Source organism: Mobula hypostoma, chromosome 15, assembly GCF_963921235.1.
Source record: "Mobula hypostoma chromosome 15, sMobHyp1.1, whole genome shotgun sequence".
Lineage (NCBI taxonomy): Eukaryota > Metazoa > Chordata > Chondrichthyes > Myliobatiformes > Myliobatidae > Mobula > Mobula hypostoma.
The window spans coordinates 21,993,277-22,012,599 of NC_086111.1; the positions used below are offsets into that span (position 1 = coordinate 21,993,277).

The window sequence follows — 19,323 nt, forward strand, 5'->3', positions numbered from 1 at the left end:
ACATATGCAATATACAACTCTGAGATTTGACAGCCACAAAACAAAGAACCATGGAACCTGTTCAAAGAAAAACATTAAATGCTCCTCCTCTATGCACAAAAAAAAAACAAATCATGCAAACAGCAACAAAAAAGAAGAGCAAAAACACAGAATATAAAACACAAAATCAAAAGGCATATTTCAGTTCAGTTCAGGGTTTGTGATTTGCAGGCTGTCCCGCTTCAAAAATCACCCAAAAATAGCAACCAAAAAAAGGAGTGACCAGAAAATAGAACACATCATAACATGAATTAGAGTCCGATCTACAAACCGCGTTGATTAAACCATGCTCTGGCACCATTATCTGACAACATCTTTATTGAGATTGTTAGTACTCTGGCTTTTTTGTCCTCATTGACCACATTTCTATGGGCTGCTAAACTCGAGGAGGGTGTTCCACAGTCCTTCCCAAGCATTAGGCTTTAATGAGGTTGAATAGCAAGACAGTCTAATCCATGAGGGATAATGAGAAATTCTGTATTGGAACTGTGTGACTCTGGATGTCACTGCAACAGTGCCTAATTTTACATTTGAAACCATAGGTGAAATTATTTTAAATGGTTATCCTACAGGAAAACAGATGCTTCGTTTTCAAAGCACAGCATTGCTAACAATGCAGTATTACAATAATTACTTGTAACTTAGAATATTCAACCCAAAAAATCCTTGTAGGTAATTATTTTCTACAGAAGCTCTAGTTATAATTCTATATAATTGTCTTGTCTCCATATTCCTGTATTTCCCTTACCTTAAGTAATCTACCTAACTTGCTAAATGTTAATATGGTCAATTTTCCCAGCACCATAGATCTGTCTATTAAACCCAAATTTGTTTTTTCCTTCTTCATATAGTAAGGCATATTTTTAATTTACCTCTTTCATCTTGGGTCTTTTCATTTTGATGCACAGACAGGCAATTGCAGCAAACCTAACTGCAAAATGAAGGGGAAGTAGACCAGCTTTTAGATCCAGATACATCTGACAAATTTTGTATGCCGTTTTCTCTGGATTTTTCATTTGCTTTTCTGCTTCCAGCTCTCCCAACATGAGATCTTTCTGTTGACAGGAAGATAAAGTAATGCATTATTTCCAGATAATTGTAAACATTTTCAAGTATTAAATGTTTTAGTGCTGATTAAGGCAGAAAATGTTGAATGAGAGAAAATAATATGTCAGAATTAAACATTAAAAGGACATATTTGAGTAAAGCTACCTCTGCCAGGCCACAGTATAAATACGAGGGGTGATTGATAAGTTCATGGCCTAAGGTAGAAGGAATCAATTTTAGAAAACCTAGCACATTTATTTTTCAACATAGTCACCTCCTACACGTACACACTTAGTCCTGTGGTCGTGGAGCATACAGATCTTGGACCTCCAGAAAGTGTCACAGCATGGGTGATTGATAAGTTCGTGGCCTAAGGTAGGAGTCAATTTTAGAAAACCTAGCACGTTTATTTTTCAACATAGTCCCCTCCTACATGTACACACTTAGTCCAGCGGTCGTGGAGCATACGAATCCCTTCTTTGTAGAAGTGGTCTGCAGCAGGGGTAATTAATGAGTTCGTGGCCTGAGGTAGAAGGAGATGAGTTATTAACTTCAAACTTTCTGCATTATCACTCAAAGAGTTGAACTGCACATGCATGTAATGAGAGCGTCTTGGACCTCCAAGTGGTCCACAGCAGGGGTGATTAATAAGTTTGTGGCCTCAGGTAGAAGGAGATGAGTTATACAGCTCTTGTTACATGCACGTGCCGTTCAACTCTTTGAGTAAGAATGCAGAAAGTTTGAAGTTAATAACTCATCTCCTTCTACCTTAGGCCACGAACTTATCAATCACTCCTGCTGTGGACCACTTCTGGAGGTCCAAGACGCCAACTTCTACAAAGAAGGGATCCATATGCTCCACGACCGCTGGACTAAGTTTGTAAATGCAGGAAAAATAAATGTGCTAGGTTTTCTAAAATTGACTCCTTCTACCCTAGGCCACAATCTTATCAATCACCCCTCGTATTATCACTTAGCAGAACGGTGTCAATGTACATCCCCTGTGAAACCTAATTGTATATTATCACTTCTTACCAGAAATGCTGGTTGCTTGCTGTCATCCACCGCTTTCATACCAGTCAGAATTTCAGCAAGGACCTGTGATAAAATTATAATGGCACTTGAGCCTTAAAGAATTATGGAAAAAGCACAAGGATGAAATAATCATGATTTTAAAACATGGTATATTGATTCTTCTCTCTAAAGAATGAAGGAAGGGACAGGTATATTGTGGGTAGAGTCTCACAATCTCATTGAATGCTTAAAGGTGGGTTTGTGTCAGTGAAAGCCCTGGATGGAGTCAAACCAATTAGAACCTGAGGTACAGGTATTCATTCAAATAACTGAGTTCTCATATTGTTTTTAAAACTGTGAAGTACAATCAGATATTTTAAAAGTATTTCTACTAAAAGAATATGTTTACACCTACTACCCTGTAATATTTTCATTGTTTTTTTAATAACATTCCGTGACTTTTTATCGTGACTCACTGCATTTCACAATGCACCCTCTCACAGAGTATTTATGTTCACTGTCAAGCTGCAAATACACCAGTTTTCAAACTGCAGTATGGAACCTCAGTAGATCCATGGATTGCAATGTTATGTCGGATAGAAAATGCAAAAAAAAATGGAAGATCTGAATTATATTCAAGTTTCCTCTGTTGAATGAAAATAAATATAAAGTTCTGCCCTCTGTAGTAAGACACCAAAGAGAAATACAGTTAATAAAGAATTATCTGACAAAGGGTTTTCCACTTGAAGCATCACTGCTTCTCTTTCCATGCATACTGCCTCACCTACTCAGTGTTTCCAGCATTTTATATTTTTGTTGCCTTCCGCCCCAAAGGAAATAGATTCTGATGTCTCCCCAAATTAAGCTTCAAAATTCCCAATGTTATTTTATGCAAATACGTTAATATTCAAAAGGAAGCTGGAAGCCTATCATTATCATTCTGAATGAAACCTTACCCAAGATTACCTGAGAGCAGATTAATTTAATTAATAATCAAAAACATTATACAGAAACCACTTACTATTCCAAAACTGAAGGTGTCAATTTTTTCAGACAGCCATCTGTGTCGTACAAACTCATCTGGTAAGTAGGCTAGATGTCCCTGTAACGTCTTGGTCTTTAATGTGGTATGGCTGTTGATCTGACTTGCATCTGTGCTAAGAGGGCCCATCTTCACCAGCCCAAAGTCTCCCAATTTTGGTGTAAAATATTCATCTAGCAGGATATTTGAACTGCAGAAAGAAGACATTTTATCAAATATAATTATTATGTTAATTAAACTAAATCATAGCCTTAAACTTCCAGTTATATTCTTGGATGCTCAGTATGTTTTGATACTTGATGTCTACAGTTACCATTAAATATTAAATACTACTAAAAAATATCTCCTTGAATGGTATTGCTATCACAACCATCTCTGAGAAACCAGTCAAGAGCCTGAGGAAGCTCGCTGACTGCAGCCTAAGAGATGCAGCTGCCATCCAGAAGACCACCAAGGAGTTAGAAGTCTGTCTCACCAGTGTGGACAAGTCAGGCCTCCCTGGCAAGTTCAAGGCCTGGATCTACCTGAATCCTCTGGCCTGTGCTGGTATATGAGGTAGCCATGTCACCAGTTGAGGCTCTTGAAAGAAAGATCAATGGTTACCTTTGAAGAGGGCTCAGCCTCCCACATAGTTTGAACAACATTCCTGTCTCTATGGGAAGAGAAATAAACTGCAGCTTCCCTTCAACAGCCTGAACAAGGAGTTCATGGTTTCCTGTGAAGAGAATTGCTGCTATACAGAGATTCCAGAAACCCCAAAGCCTCATCAGCAGCCACTGATGTCCGGACAGGCAGGAAGTGGAAGGCCAAGGACATAGGGGAGATGGCTGAATTGCATCTGAGACACAGGCATCTGGTAGGGACAGTGGCATCTGGTTAGGCAGGGCTGGGCAGCTTCCCTTCAACCCACTTCGACAGGGCCCAGGGCAGGGACAGACACAAACTAGTCCAGGAAGAGGTGCAAGCAGCTTTCAAGGAAGGGGCAGAGGGAGTTTGGACAAGATGGGAGGGTGCGCTGAAGCAGAAGGTCTCCTGGTCCAACATCTGACAGCAGAAACCCTCGCATCCAAGCTGTGGATGACGTTCTGCCTAGTCCAATGAACCTTTCTGCTTGGGGCAAAAGTGAGGCGCCATCATGTCCTCTCTACCCTGGCAGAGGGACCCTGGAACACATCCTCAGCAGCTGCCTAAAAGCCCTGGGAGAATAGCTTTGTCAAAGCTGGAGACCAACCATAGCCTCAGCCCAGATCGCCAACAGGCTTGCTCGCCACGGTGTCTGACTGGCAACTAGAAGTCAATCTTGGCAAGCAATTAGAGTTCCCTGACCTCATCACACCAACATCACTGAGGTGTGATAATGGATGTTCTGTCAGAAACCTTGAAGCAGGTGGTCCTGGTATAATTAATAGTGCCTTGGGAAGACCTGATTGAGGAGATGTTCAAGAGTAAGAAAATCAAATACCAGGAGCTGGTAGAGTGGTGCCAGAGTCAGGGGTGGATGGCATAATGCAAGCCTTTGGTAGTGAGGTAGAGTATAGAGGTTATGTTGGCTGTACACTCTACAGAACCTACTCTCTCCTTGGCATTACAGGGGCTGCAAAGAAAAGAGCCATCAGGACTGTCACAGAGGCTGCTAAGCAAGCCTCCAGATGGCTATGGATCAAGAGGAGTGTTCCATAGACCAATGCTGCTGGGACACAAGCCAGGGCCTGGTCAACAATGGCTCGGTCACCTGGGTGAGGGTAGTCTGATGTTAAAAGACCCAAAACACCCAGTGACCCCAGATTACATCACTGATATGTCCCAGCAGATCCTAGGATGCATCTCAGCAACATGACACTTGATGTCTACAATTACCATTGAATATTAAATAGTACTAAAGAAGAGGTCTTCCCAAATTCTCAACGAATAGTGAAAATTAATAAGAATATTGTTTTATTTTGGAAATCTCATCTCGAGGTGAAAAACTGTGTCACTCTGAATATGTGGAATGGGGATTACATTATCATTTCAGCTACATCACAAATCCCCAAACTGAGTAGGTTCAGCTGAGGCACAGCTCATTTTGACACAGCATTCAGTGCCCCCAAAGTACAGGATCTTACTTTCTAAAGGAAGGCAATTCCATAAGATAATAGCTGAACTATAACTTTATATTTAAAGAACTGAATAAACTAAAATGTAAAAAGAAATCAAGTCAGGTTTTGCAGTGTAGTCAATCTGCTGCATCAACAGAACATAGGAGCTTACAGCAATAATGCCAGTGGTAGATGTTTGCAGGTCTAGGAACTTGCATTCAGAGCTGATGAACTTGTGACTGGGTTTTGGACATGGCAGTGTTCAGGAAAGGGGCACATTACGAGGACACTTTGTTCCAGGAGTAGTTACCCTCCTGCAACAAGTACTGCAGAATTGGTTAGTTATGGAAGACTGGAGGAGTTGGGGTGGCTATGAGTAAAACAGATTTGAGGGTACTCAGGAAGCAAATCAACTCTTGCAATTGTCCACCAGGTAGTCTATGTAAGCATTAAACGGAGGCTACATGAAGGATGAATAAATTGTGCATAGCACTGTGTCCAGAGAGGCATTTAAGCTTGGGAAGTTTACTTTTTGCTTAAGTTTGATACCAATAAAAATAAATAGGAGTGATTTATAACTGTCAACTGATATAGTTGCAGAATAACCATGATTGGGAATTAAATTTCAGGATTCTTATCTCTTAGATAATAGGCAAAATGGAAAAAGATGAGGAATAGCCTTTATATTAAAAGATGAGATAAACCAGTGAACAGAAAGGATGTTAGCCAGGGATATCAAGTCGAATCAGCTAGGAAATCACAAGAGGTGGAAATCACCTTGGGAAATAAATGATAATGCAAGTTTATAAAAGATAGTTTTCTTTTCTGAGAGATGACTTGATAGAAATGTACAGCAAGAGGCAGAAATTGAGTGGATAGACAGATTTTTTTTTCCCAGGGCAGAAATGGCTAATACGAGGGGGCATAATTTTAAGGTGATTGAGGTAAAGTAAAGGGGAAATGTCAGAGGTTTTTATTAAACAGAGTGGTGGATATCTGAAATACCCTGCCAGGGTGGTGGTAGGGGCAGACACATTAGGGACATTTAAACAACTCTTACATAGTTAGCTGCATGATAGAAACTGAAGGGCTGTTGTAGGAGGGAAAGGTTAGATTTATCCTAGAGAAGGTTAAAAGGTCAGCACAACATTGTGGACCAAAGGGCATGTACTGTTCTGTAATGTCCTATACGTTCTTTGTTCTTGATCACTGAATTGAGAAACCATTAAAGGTACAACCTATTTTGGATCCAATAATGTGCAATGAGAAATATTCATTACTTAAGGGCCCTTTTGGAAAGAGTGATCATAATGTGACATTATATTATGAAATTATAATCTCACATACAGATTGAGAGAAATTTAGTTCAATGTGAAACAAGGCAAGCTATGAAGTAGGAGGCATGGGTTGGCTTTGGTAGGTTGAGAAACCAGATTAAAAGTTACTACAATACACAGATATCCAAGCTTCCAATACCGTACACAGTACTGTTTGGTACACCTGATTGGCAAAGTAGATAAAAATCTTTGATAATACCCATCTGAACAATACCGACATAACACTGAGTTGTATAGTGCTCTTCACCGTCGAGTCCTGTTGTACTCCCACAGATGTATACTTCACTGTACTTCAAAACGGATGCCTGGATGCTGTTATGCTCGGAACCTGGAACCAACACCTCCCCTCCCACTATTGCATGTTGCTGTTCTGGGAACCCGTGTGGTGAGACACCAGTGCAAACCACTGCTACATTCTGCAACGCCTGGACCCTGCATCAGCAATCCTATTGCGAAACACTGCTCTCTGCCGGCTCTCGTGACCTCATGGCTGCGAGTGGAGGAACTGCCCAAGAGGGCCTGGCATAACATAGGTCGGGGAGAAGGGTGCAGCCACTTGGTGATGTGGTGTGGAGTTCAGGAGTACACTTTGGCTGGATTCGTGAGTGTGGGTGATAACTGTGGACCAACAGTGCCTACTCCATGTGTTTGCACACCATCTGGGTCCTATGGCCTCCGTCATTACCACCCACTGGAAGTGATGGAAGCTGCCATCTCCCTCTCTATGTGTCTGGCTGCAGAGCTTTCTCTAACCCAGACTTTACTAGTTTACATACGTTCAACTAAAAGACTTTAAAAGTTCTTGGCTACACCGTGCAATAAATCTTGAGTGATTCCATCAAACCTGTATCAGTTCAGGTATACTCAAAGGATAGGCTTAAGAAGTGTTGGATCCTGATACTTTTGCGAACCATAGGTTCTCTAGAAGTTATGAATGATGTATAAAACTTATTGCTAATTATCATTTCATTAAGTGTTATGAGTGGAAGAGGAACATGAAAGAGGAGCCAAGACAAATGAAAAAGCAGTCATGGTTATCTTCTACTCAGACTAGAGTTAACCAAATTTCCATTGGTAGCAATTAACCTATAAAATAGCCAGACTGAAGTAACCTGACACATGCTACTGTAAACTATAAAGTCTCTACAGAAAAACAGAAGCAACTGTCTCGTAATTACTGAAAAATTCACTGAACAATTACAAGTACATAGGTGATTATTTAATACAAGCAAGCATAGGAAAGCTACATCACAAGAAAAATAACAATATACACCTAAATCCTACAGGAAAAAATGAAAACTCAGCACAACTTGGGAACCCTATGAATTTAACGGGATTTTGAGGAAGAATCTTGGGAAACGCACAACACTGCTTCAAAAGTAAAAGAAGATCTGGTTGTTAATCATTGTAAGGAAGAAAATTAACTGTATGGGTGAGGCAGCAGAATGCTAACAGCATTCAACAGGGTTCATACCTTCAGAAGCAGATTATGAAGAAAGTCTGGGAAAACACGCTGGAGGATGGGAGCACTTCACATTTTCTCATTTCTGCTGATTCTCAAAACTACAGCCTGTAAATTCATCTGTGACCAGCAGCACTAAATCTGCTCTACAGCAGAGATTACATTTTGCAACCTGTTGAATTTCAGAATCTGAGTGGTGCATTTGCCTTCAGTGTATATGCCCTCAGTGGCCACTTAATTACATGCTTCCTGTACCTAATAAAGTGGCCACTGAGTACGTTCGTTCGTTGTCATCCACTGCTGGTGTAGTCCACCCACTTCCAGGTTCAATATGCTGTGTGTGCAGAGATGTTCTTCTGCACACCACTGTTGTAACGTGTGGTTATCTGTGTTACTGTCGCCTTCCTGTCAACTTGACCTAGTCTGGTGTTCTTCTCTGACCTCTCCCATTAACAAGGCATTCTCACCCACAACTGGATGATTTTTGTTTCTCCACACCATTCTCTGTAAACTGTAGTGACTGTTGTATGAGAAAACCCCAGGTGATCCGCAGTTTCTGAGATACTCAGACTACCCTGTCTGGCACCAACAATCATTGCATAGATCACGTTTCTTCCTCATTCTGATGTTTAGCCTGAATATCAGTTGAACCTTTTGACCATGTCTGCATGCTTTTACGTACTGAGTTGCTGCCACATGATTGACTGATTAGGTATGTGCATTAACAAGCAGCAGGTGTCCAGGTGTACCTAATAAAGTAGCCACTGAATGTATATGGTGTATATATGTTTAGTGCTACATACCTGGAAGCTTTGCTCATTACTCTTCCAATTAGAGCACAAGTAATTTAAAGGATTATGTATGTGTTTGGTAGATGGGAGAGAGGGAGGAACGGGTCTCCTTTCACTGTTGTTGCTTTGCTGCTTGCTATGTTCTGGTTTGTAGTGTTCTGTGCTGTTTTGCTGAACATTTCAGGCATGCTGCGTTGGCGTCAGAAAGCGTGGCAATACTTCCAGGCTGCGCCCAGTACATCCTTCGGTGTGTTGGTTATTAACGTAAAGGACACATTTCACTGTAAGTTTCAATGTGCATGTGATAAATAAATCTGGATCTGAACCAGAAGTTCTGCTACAATCCTACCTTTTAATATTTCCATGAATTAGCGGTACATCGCACTGATGCAGGTATTGTATTGCCCTTGCTGTTCCAACTGCAATCTTAATACGTGCTTCCCATAAAATCACATCAGCAGGATTCTGAAACAGAAGAGATTTTTTAAACTGGATTAGAAAAAGAAAAAGGAAGACTGTTATGGATAAATGGTAACCTAGGGCCTGTTTTAAAGTGTAAGCACCCATTTCCCTTTGAAGATTATTTCCAGTCACAACTCACACCAATGCAGGTGTCATACACCATCCATATTCCACAAGGTTGATGATGTCTTCAATGTGCATGATACTCATTAATTACTTATCAGCAGAGATTGGATCAAAAGTTCATAACTTCATAACTAACTTACAGCTCAGCAAGGAATACATCATGCTGAAGTTTACATGATCTAACTCCCATCCCCAACAAGATGTGATTTTCTGTGGTAAAAATAACCCACTGTAAATGTTGCTGTCAAGTCTTGGTACAGATGAAGGTTTCTGTTAGCTGATAACAACTACTGGGGAGGATAGTGTAATAATTCGAGTTGAGTAAGATGGTCTCAAGTGATTGTCTATTGGTAGGTCCTCGGGTGGCTGTAGAGCCTGATCCGGGACCCACATTTTCTACTGCAATGTGGACACGTGTAAGTGGTGGCTGTAGTTAATGTTTGGATCTTTTGGTTGTTCATTCTCTTCTTTCACAGTTGCCACTTTTTCTCTGTGGCACAGAGGAGGTCATTCTCATGTAATACTTCCCACAGGTGCATCGATTGAGTGCAATGTCTTCCCAGTGTTTAGATGGAATGTTGAATTTCTTCAGGCTGATTTTTATATCTTTGAAGCGTTTCCTTTGCTCACCAGGGGCTTGCTGATCTTCCTTCAACTGGGAGTGAAGGAACTGTTTGGGGAGATGTGAACTAGGTATCTGAATGACATGACCTATCCATCGGAGTTGGTATTGCTTTATCGTGGTGGAGATGCTGTTCTTGATGGCGTCCTCCACTATGCTGGTGTTAGTGTGCCTGTCCTTCCAGCTGATCCTCAATTCTTTGGTGGTATTGTTTCAGAGTTTTTAGGTGTTTGCTGTACATGGTCCATGATTCAGCTCCATACAGTAATGTTGGAAAGATTACTGCTTTATAGACCAAAGGTTTTGTTTGAACCTGTAGGGCACAATCTTCAAAGACTCTTTTCCTTAATGTTGCATAGGCTTCACTCGCACTACTCCGGTGTTGTTTGATCTTTGAGTCGACGCCTGCTTTTGAGGAGAGAATATTGCCAAAGTAGGGAAAGTGGTTTACATTTTCAAGCATGATATCGCGAACTTTTATGAAGGACTAGATGAATGGCTGCTTCGGCAATGGCTGATATAGGACCTGCGTCTTTTTTATATTCAAAACAAGATCTAGGGCCCTGTATACCTTGGCAAAGGCATTCAGGATACACTGGAGATGTACTGAGCACATACCAGCATGCAACAGCCTCAGTATCCATAAGTCCTTGTCAGGACAGCCATGTCTTGATAGTACACGCTAGAATGCTTGGAGGTCTACTGTATCAAATGCCTTTGATAAATTAATGAAAGACAAGTACAAGGATTCTCTTTGTTCATGGCATTTTCCCATAATTGGCCTGCTGTGAAAATCATGTTTGCGGTACCTCTAGATGGGTAGCAACCACACTGTGACTCACGGAGTACTTCTTCAGGTAGCAGAAGGAGTCGGTTGACAAGGATATGTGCAAGCACTTTGCCTGTTGTGGACAGGAGGGAGATGCCTCTGTAATTGCTACAATCTGCCTTGTCTCCCTTCTCGAATATGGTCTCTATTAGAGCATCCCTGAGCTCTGAGGGCAGCTGTTCCTTTTCCCAGACCTTCAGGACCAGCAGACCCTTAAGCTGGTCCACCGTCCTTAAGGATCTCTGCTGAAATCTCATCAGGAACAGTGGCTTTGTTCTGTGTTTCAGGCTCCTGGTGGCATCAAGGACCTCCTCCATACTGGGAGGTTCCCCCATGTCTTCTCTCACAGGTCTCTGGAGGATTTGGTTAGTAACCTCTGGTTCAGCAGTGCTGTTCTGGTTAAGAATTTCTTGAATGTGCTCTCTCCACTGATCGTTGATATCCTTCTGATTGTTTAGTAAGTTCTTCCCATCCTTCGAGCGTTCGGAGCTAGTCCGTGCCATTGAGAGCTTTGGCAGTTTCATCTACTCTCCTCCTCCGATATTGCCTCTCACACGTCACTTCTTTTGTAACCCCCGCCACCAGTATGACCTCATTTTCAGAACTGATTTACTACTGCTGACCTATCTCCCCTGGGGTTGCTCGTGAATGCTGTTGCTGCTGTCTGAAATGCCCAGGCCAGGTGCTACTGCTTCTTAAAAGGAGTAAGCCACAATAAAGATAAAACAAGCATATTCCAGTTTCACGATCTCTTTGCTGGCTTCCCAATCATCAAAATTAAATACCTGTTTCGCACAGTAATCCAATTTCTATGAAAGCATTTTAACAACTGAGAATGTCTGCATGCTTTTATACATTGAGTTGCTACCACACGTTTGGTTGATTAGATATTTGAATTATTGAGCAGGTGTACAGGTGTACCTAATAAAGAGTGTATTTTCTCTCTTTCCCAGTTGTGACAAAAAGGCCTTGATCAGAAAAATTAATTTACTGCTCTGCAGATGATGCCTGACAAATGAGTGCTTCCAATACTTTCTGTTTTTATTACTGATCTCCAGCATCTGCAAGTTTTTTTTTATTAGTTTTCGTACTTCAACCAATGGGAATTCTAATGAGATTCAAATGGAATCAAAGCTTCCATTGCATTGGACACACAGAGAGGGATGTTCAGAATAAGGTTTGATAGCAGATTTAGGTGTCCTGGGTAATAGTTGTTCACGAACATCTTGAAATAAATCATTGCTGTAAACCAGTCAGCTACTGTTTCCCTCTGTTAAAACAAGGATGGCACTTCAAAAAAGCTTTTTTTTAAAAACTGTGATGTGCTTTAGGAAACGGAGATTCATTGATCTTCTACTGAAATAAAAATCCTCCTTTCCTTAAGTATTTACGCCAAATAGCTGCTAAGGCTCCGAAGTATTGTTTATTGAAATTCATCAGATTATAGAGAGGAATGCAAATGTTCTCACTGTAAATGACCATTGGGTGAAGAGTTATACAATCACAGGCATATTCCTTTTGATTTACTTTACTTAGGAATAAAAGAACAGCAGCTTACCTTGCAGTGAAGCTTGTTCTCAAGCGAGCCATTGGACATATACTGATAAATAAGGCAGTAAGAATCATTTTCAGCACAGTAGCCTTCTAGGGCTATAATGTTGGAGTGCCGATACCTGAGGAGCAAGAGGGAAAATTAAGTTCAACAAACTTTAATAAGAAGCCAGTATTTCTTTAGGCATCACCGCAGCAGCAAATCACACCCTCCACATGTGTACAAGATAATAAGAAGCATAGATCAAGTGGATACCAGGGTGGAAATGGCTAATACAAGGGGACATAATTGTAACGTGATTGGAGGAAAGTACAGGGGGATGTCAGGGGTAAGTTTTTTTAACATAAAGAGCAGTGGGTGCACAGAATGCCCTGCCAGGGGTGGTGGTAGAATCAGGTACATTAGGGACATTTGAGGAACTCTTAGGCACATGGATGATAGAAAAATTGAGAGCAATGTAGGAAGGAAGGGTTAGATTGATCTTTGAGTAGGTTGAAAGGTCGACACATCATGGGCTGAAGGGCCTGTACTACTCTGTAGCGTTCTATGTTCTATATCCTTTTGCGCAAAGTTTCTCTACTTTATACATCTCATTTTGAGGAGCCGGAAAAAAAGCTAAAGTAATTTTGTCGCTTAGATTCACGGAAGGTTCAATTAGATTGGAAAATTGTAAATATAAATTATTTAATTCAAAAAGTGATGGAGAAAGATAACAGAAATATTAACATTTGTCATAGGGAAAACATTAGAAGCCATTGTTTAAAAAAAGTTTTAAAATAATTTTGTGTGCCATTGTTCTGAGGAGACACTAGATTGTGTAGAGGGAGAGAGAGTTTAAAAGAGGCGAGTGGGGGCAGTCGGCCCATATTACATGTCATAGTCTATAAGAGATACTAGATTTCATAGGGGGAGAGAGAACTTAAAAGAAGCAGGTGGGGGCATTCGGTACACTTTGTACACCACAGTCCTGAAGAAACACCAGATTGTGTAGAGGGAGAAAGAGTTTAAAAAAAGCCAATGGGGGCTGTCAGCACATTGTCAGAGAGACATTGGATTGTGCATAATTAGGTACTTTGCAAGCACCAATAAAAAGAATTTAGGTTTAAGTGGAGCGGCCATTGCATGAGTAGGCCAGCCTTGGAGTGGGGAGTTGAGGCTTTGGCTTATTGAGGCTTCCGCAAGGAGGAGTGTAGGCTGCAGGTAGAATTTTATTTATTTATTTATTTTTTATTTCTTTCCTATTGCACACTTAAGGCAGTGGAGAAGCCAGACAGGATGCTGGAATTCTTCCCTTGTGGGATTTGGAAAGCAGGGAGACCTCCAGTGTCCCTGACGACTACACCTGAAAGAACTGCATCCAGCTACAGCTTCTGATAGACCATGTTAAGGAGTTGGAGCTGAAACTGGATCATTCAGGAGGCTGAGTGATTGATGAGCAGAACATACAGGGAGGTACATACACCCAACCTCAACTTGCGATGATTTCCACAGCTGGAAACAAAGTTTTTGACAACATCTTGGTACATGTGCCAACAATAACCCAATTACACATGACCCAAGCACAGATAAGTGAGCCAACTTTAAGGCCAAGCTTACCAAAACATTTTCTCTATCTAATGATAAATTGCAAGATATCAGTTTAAGTATAACCCTGTAGAGGTAATCAATAGGTAAACATTTACTCCTAGGCTCTTTATCTTATTTTGTTATTCCCATTACTCATGGCCATGGAAGGAATTCCCTCTAATCCCACTTGATTTTCTTGACCCCTGTATCGCTCAAGGCAATACATTTAAGATCAGGAGTCAGGGATGCGAGTTATAATGGTGCAGCTACCATGTTGGTTTCATTTTCTCATTACAAAAATCACTCAAGCCATACTAATGTCTTGTCACATAGCCACAGTGTACTTACTGGTAGAGACTTTCAACTTCTCTGCAAAAAAATTCCCGAGCGCTTTTCAAGTTGACGTCTTGCAGCTGTTCAAAAGAAAGCTCAACACTATAATACATAGAGCATTGAACATAAAACATTACAGCACATCATAGAAAAAGCCCTTGGGTCTATCATTTTGGGAGGACCTTTTAACTTGCTCTTGGATCAATTTAACCCTCCCCTCAAAGTTCAAAGTAAATTTATTATCAAAGTACATATATGCTATCATATACATTTTCTTGTGGGCATGCTCAATAAATCCACAGAATGAGAACCATAACAGAATCAACGAAGACTGCACCAAACTTGGGTGTTCAATAAACTGTGCAAATACAGAAATCAATAATAATAATAAATAAATAAATAAACCTATGCTTCTTATCAACACAAAAAGCCAAGCTGATAAAATGGAGACTTCTGCAAACAATTGCTGAGGGCTTTTTCCACACAACGAGGTGGATGCATACTGACACACCTCAAAGCATTTGAAACAGAAAACAAAACAGTTCAATAGATAAAGGCTAGGAAGGCAAAACTTAAATTTAGTCAAAGATGGATAATGTTACAAAGAGGCGTTCTATAATGGGTTTGGAAGTCCAACTGAATCAGGATCCTGGGCCAGAGTTACCAGAGACAGAATGGAAATAGCCGTTAGGGATGAAGAAAGAGGCCCACTGCCAGCCTGAACAGAACATCACTTATCGAGGAGAAAAATAAGATAATATACTTTAATGTATTGTAGAAATAATCTGATGGAAGATTAGCAAAGAAAACTTAGGTGGACGTCCTTCCTATTCCACTTAATACTGAATTATTCAGGCCAACACTATAAAACATAGGAGCAGAATTAGGCCATTCAGCTCTTTGAGTCTGCTTCAAGAACTAATGCTCAGAACCCCAAGAATCAGTTACACGGTGATTATCCACATGCTTGCCTTATGAGTCAGGTTGTTCATTGACTCCCAAATAGTCTGCCTTTCACTATAAGGTATGCAGCCTCCTGAATCATCAGTCCTTCCTCCACAGAGAAGATCATAGAGTTGGACAGTATAAAGTAGGTCATTCGGCCACCGTGTCTACTGACAGGTAAATAGGCTCTGTAGCAGAAGGTCGAACAATGCGGAAGATGACTAAACACTCAAGTTTGCATGAGAGATATTACGTAGTGGCAAATGTGCATAAATAAAGCTGGACATATTGTTCAATCCAACAGATTCTTATATAACCAGAATCTAAGCTCTATTGTTCAGACAAACTCCTAAGGGCTGATCTTAACCATGCCTTCCCAGCACAAAATACCATGCTGGTAGTTAAAATGACTGCAGTGACTTCCCCACCTGGCTCACAATACTTTCTCTGAGCTTGGGCAGATGAGAGATATCCACAGGGCTCATGACAAAACGCACTAAGTGGACTCCAAAACTAGAAATCCAAAGAAAGGCAAGCCAATTTTGTTTCAGACCATGAGTACAACTGTGGTGCATGTGGAGTCACTCGGAAACTCCTAAGGCATCCCAAAATCCTGGACTGTCCCCCTAACTATGCTGCCTTCCCAACTTTTCCTCCTGGAATTTGTCCCTTTAGCACCCCTAATTGTTGCCTTCTGCTGACTGAAGCTCATATCTATCCATAGAGGGATGATGTGAGAAAATGAAGGCGTCTTTGCAGGTGAAGTCCATGAGTTAAAATCTGCAAGGATGGGATAGCTTGCTGTCTAACTTGATGTATGTGGGAACAGTCTCCCTCCACACTCCTAACCTGAAAATCTATTAAAAGACATGCTTTGATCTCAAGTATTAATTTCTACTTCCCCTCATGTATTTTGTAAAACTGCAGATTGCTCAAGCATTGTACTGAACATTCCTCCAATTACTGTATCTTTGTAATATCTCAATACACCATTTATTTTCAGATAGTGAAAAGCAAGCTGCCCATTGGCAACACTCAAAGCCACTTCTCACACACAAAGAAGGTACTTACCTTATTTAACAGTTTTATGGCATAGTCAGTATTGAACCGGTTGGCTTTGTAGACACAGCCGAATGTACCTTGGCCAATCTTAAAATTTTCATTGAAATTATCAGTGGCTTGTTTCAAGTGCACCAAGGACCACATGCAGCTGAGTATCTCAGCAGGTTGATTTGTTTCCTGGTAGGGCCTGTGGCTAATGTCATCCTGAACAAAGTAAACAAAACAAAAATTATACTGTCTTGGAGGGGAACTGCAAAGTACAACCCATATATGTATACAAATTTTAAGTGAACACAGCCGGTAACACTGAAGTATTGGATGTAGAGTCGGAGTTAGAAACTGAGAGGAGATAATGCAATGCATTTTGTATTTGGTAGACATTGCAGCCACAATGTACCAGTGATGGAGGGAGTGAATGTTTAAAGTGGAGCCAATCAAGCAGACTGCTTTGACCTAATTGGTGTTGAATTTCTTAAGTGTTGAAACTATGCTCAGCCACATAAGTGGAGAATATTACATCACACTCCTGATTAATACTTTGTAGCTAATGCGAAGGCTTCATTTGGCCTGGATGGGATCACTGACTACAACCTTAGATCCTGTGCAGATCAGCTGGGGGGAGGGGGGCAGACATTTTTAACTTCTCCCTACTTAAATTTGAGGTTCACACCTGTTCCCACCTATCATCCCGGTAGCTAAGAAAAATAAGATAATATACCTTAATTATTATAGCCACATGGCTCTGGCATCTAGCATTATGAAATGCTTTGAGAGGCTGGTCATGGTATACATGAACTCCAGCCTCTCAGACAACCTCAGTACACTGCAATTCACAGGTTTATGGTAATGTCACCTCCCTGGCAATATTCATAGTAAAGAAACCTACATCAGTCTGTTATTTATTGACTTCCAAGCAAACCCATCACCAAACTTCTAGATATGGGACTCAAATTCTCTTTCCAACTGGATCCTTGACTTTCTAACCAACAGACCACAATAAATAAGGACAGGCAGTAACACTTTCGCCACGATTATTCTCAACACTGGTTCCCCACAAGACCACAGCCTCAGCCCCCTGCTCTACTCCCTGTACACCACAGGGCTGGGTGCTGCTGTAACCCCACTTGCAAGTCTGTAGGTGGCACCACCGTAACGGGCCGGATCTCAAGTAACGATGGATCGAAGGAGGTGGAGCACCTAGTGACATGGTGTCATGACAACAGCTTTTCCCTCATCGTCAGCAAGACAAAAGAGAGGGTCACTAACTTCAAGAAGGGGGCAGTGCAAACACTGACATTTATATCACCTGTGCTGAGGTTGAATGGGACGAGACTTGCTAGTTCCTAGGAATAAACATGGCCAATAGCTTGTACTGATCCAACTATATACATACATAGATGTTACGGTAAAAAAAGCACCTCTACTTCCTCAGGTGACGAAAGAAATTTGACATGCCCTCATTGACCCTCACTAATTTTTATAGATGCACCATAGAAAAGATCCTATTTGGATATATCATGGGTTGGTATAGCAACTGTTCCACTCAAAACCACAAGAAACTACAAAGAGTTGTGGACACAGCTGAGCATGTCACAGAAACCAATCTCCCCTCCATGGACTCTGTCAACACTTCTCACTCCCTCGGTAATGCAGCCAACATTATCAAAGACCCTATCCATCCTGGACATTCTCTCTTCTCACCCCTCCCTCCCATCAGGTGGAAGATATAAAGAAAGCCTCAAAGCATGTACCACTGGGCGCAAGAACTGGTTCTGCATTGTTGTTATACGTCTATTGAACGGTCTGCTTGTATGACAAGATGGGCACTTGACCTCTCAAATGACCCCGTTATGGTCTTGCAGCCAACTGTCCGCTTGCATTGTACTTTCTCTGTAATTCAAACACATTATTCTGCATTCCACTATTGTTGCATTCTGCACCGTTGTAATGAAATTATCTGTTTGGATGCATGCAAAACAAAGCCTTTCACTGTACCTCAGCACATGAGACAATATAAACCAATTTCACATTATGGGGTGTCAGGAGGCAAGTTACTCACTGCAGAATACACAGCCCAGACTTGCATTTGTAGCCATTTAGATGGTCCTTTCCAGCTTCTAGTCAATCATATGTCCAGTGTGTTGATGGTTTCCTTTGGATGTTTAATAATCACTATTTGTTGGAAAATTTTAACTAGACTCACTGAAATGCCAAAATTCATAGTTATTTCTGTCTAATCTTACCATCCCTGATGGTATTTCAAGTTTGTCACAGTTTAGCTTGGAGTTCAAGTAGCTAGGAGGGCTCGGTGGTCCAGGAAGTAGATCAAGCTTGTGTACTGTAGGTTAAAAAATAAATAATAGTTAAAAGAAGCAACAACAAAATAACAAGGCAGAACTCTAATTTGGAACTGGTTTACACAACTCTAAGTCTGTAAGAGGCACATTCAATAAAATATTCTACAGGTAGATTCAGATTTATTACATGCACATCAAAATGTATAGTGAAATATGTCATTTGTATCAACAACCAGCACAACTTAAGGATGTGCTGGGGACAGCCCACAAGTGTCGCCACACAGTCCGGCGCCAACATAACATGCCCACTATGCTTGGCAGAACAACACAGAACACAACAGGAAACAAAATAACAGCAAAACAAACTCCTTTCCTCCCTCCTTCCCACCCACACCACGTACACAGTGCTCTAACTCCAGGAGAGACTATCTGCGGCCTTCAGCGTCGTAGATTCAAAAACACTGGACTTTCAAATTTCCCAGCAGACTTGCAAAGAATTGCAGACTTGGGGGTCTGGCCAAGGGGCCTTGACTTCTGGACTTATGATCGAACTTTGTGTTTCGATCTGGATTTCCAGTTGATCTTTGCACTTCGATCTTTGATACTGAAACATGACTTGATGTCCCTGTCAAATGAAGTCTCTGCATGAGGACTGAAACTCCAGTCTTGCCAATGATGGGACCTCAAACATCCTCTCTGGTATGCCGACACAACATCCA

General features: G+C 41.1%; 1 protein-coding gene across 1 annotated transcript in view; it reads right to left on the reverse strand.

Annotated features, from left to right (window-relative positions):
- Positions 1-19,323, reverse strand: part of LOC134356744 (interleukin-1 receptor-associated kinase-like 2) — a 68,460-nt gene that overhangs the window by 16,284 nt on the left and 32,853 nt on the right. Inside the window, exons 4-11 of the mRNA XM_063067836.1 lie at positions 18,551-18,645; positions 16,317-16,511; positions 14,316-14,380; positions 12,408-12,522; positions 9,160-9,275; positions 3,122-3,332; positions 2,122-2,184; positions 912-1,094 (exon numbers count right to left, since the gene is read on the reverse strand). Coding sequence (XP_062923906.1) covers positions 912-1,094; positions 2,122-2,184; positions 3,122-3,332; positions 9,160-9,275; positions 12,408-12,522; positions 14,316-14,380; positions 16,317-16,511; positions 18,551-18,645 — 1,043 coding nt within the window. The remainder of the gene's footprint in view (positions 1-911; positions 1,095-2,121; positions 2,185-3,121; positions 3,333-9,159; positions 9,276-12,407; positions 12,523-14,315; positions 14,381-16,316; positions 16,512-18,550; positions 18,646-19,323) is intronic.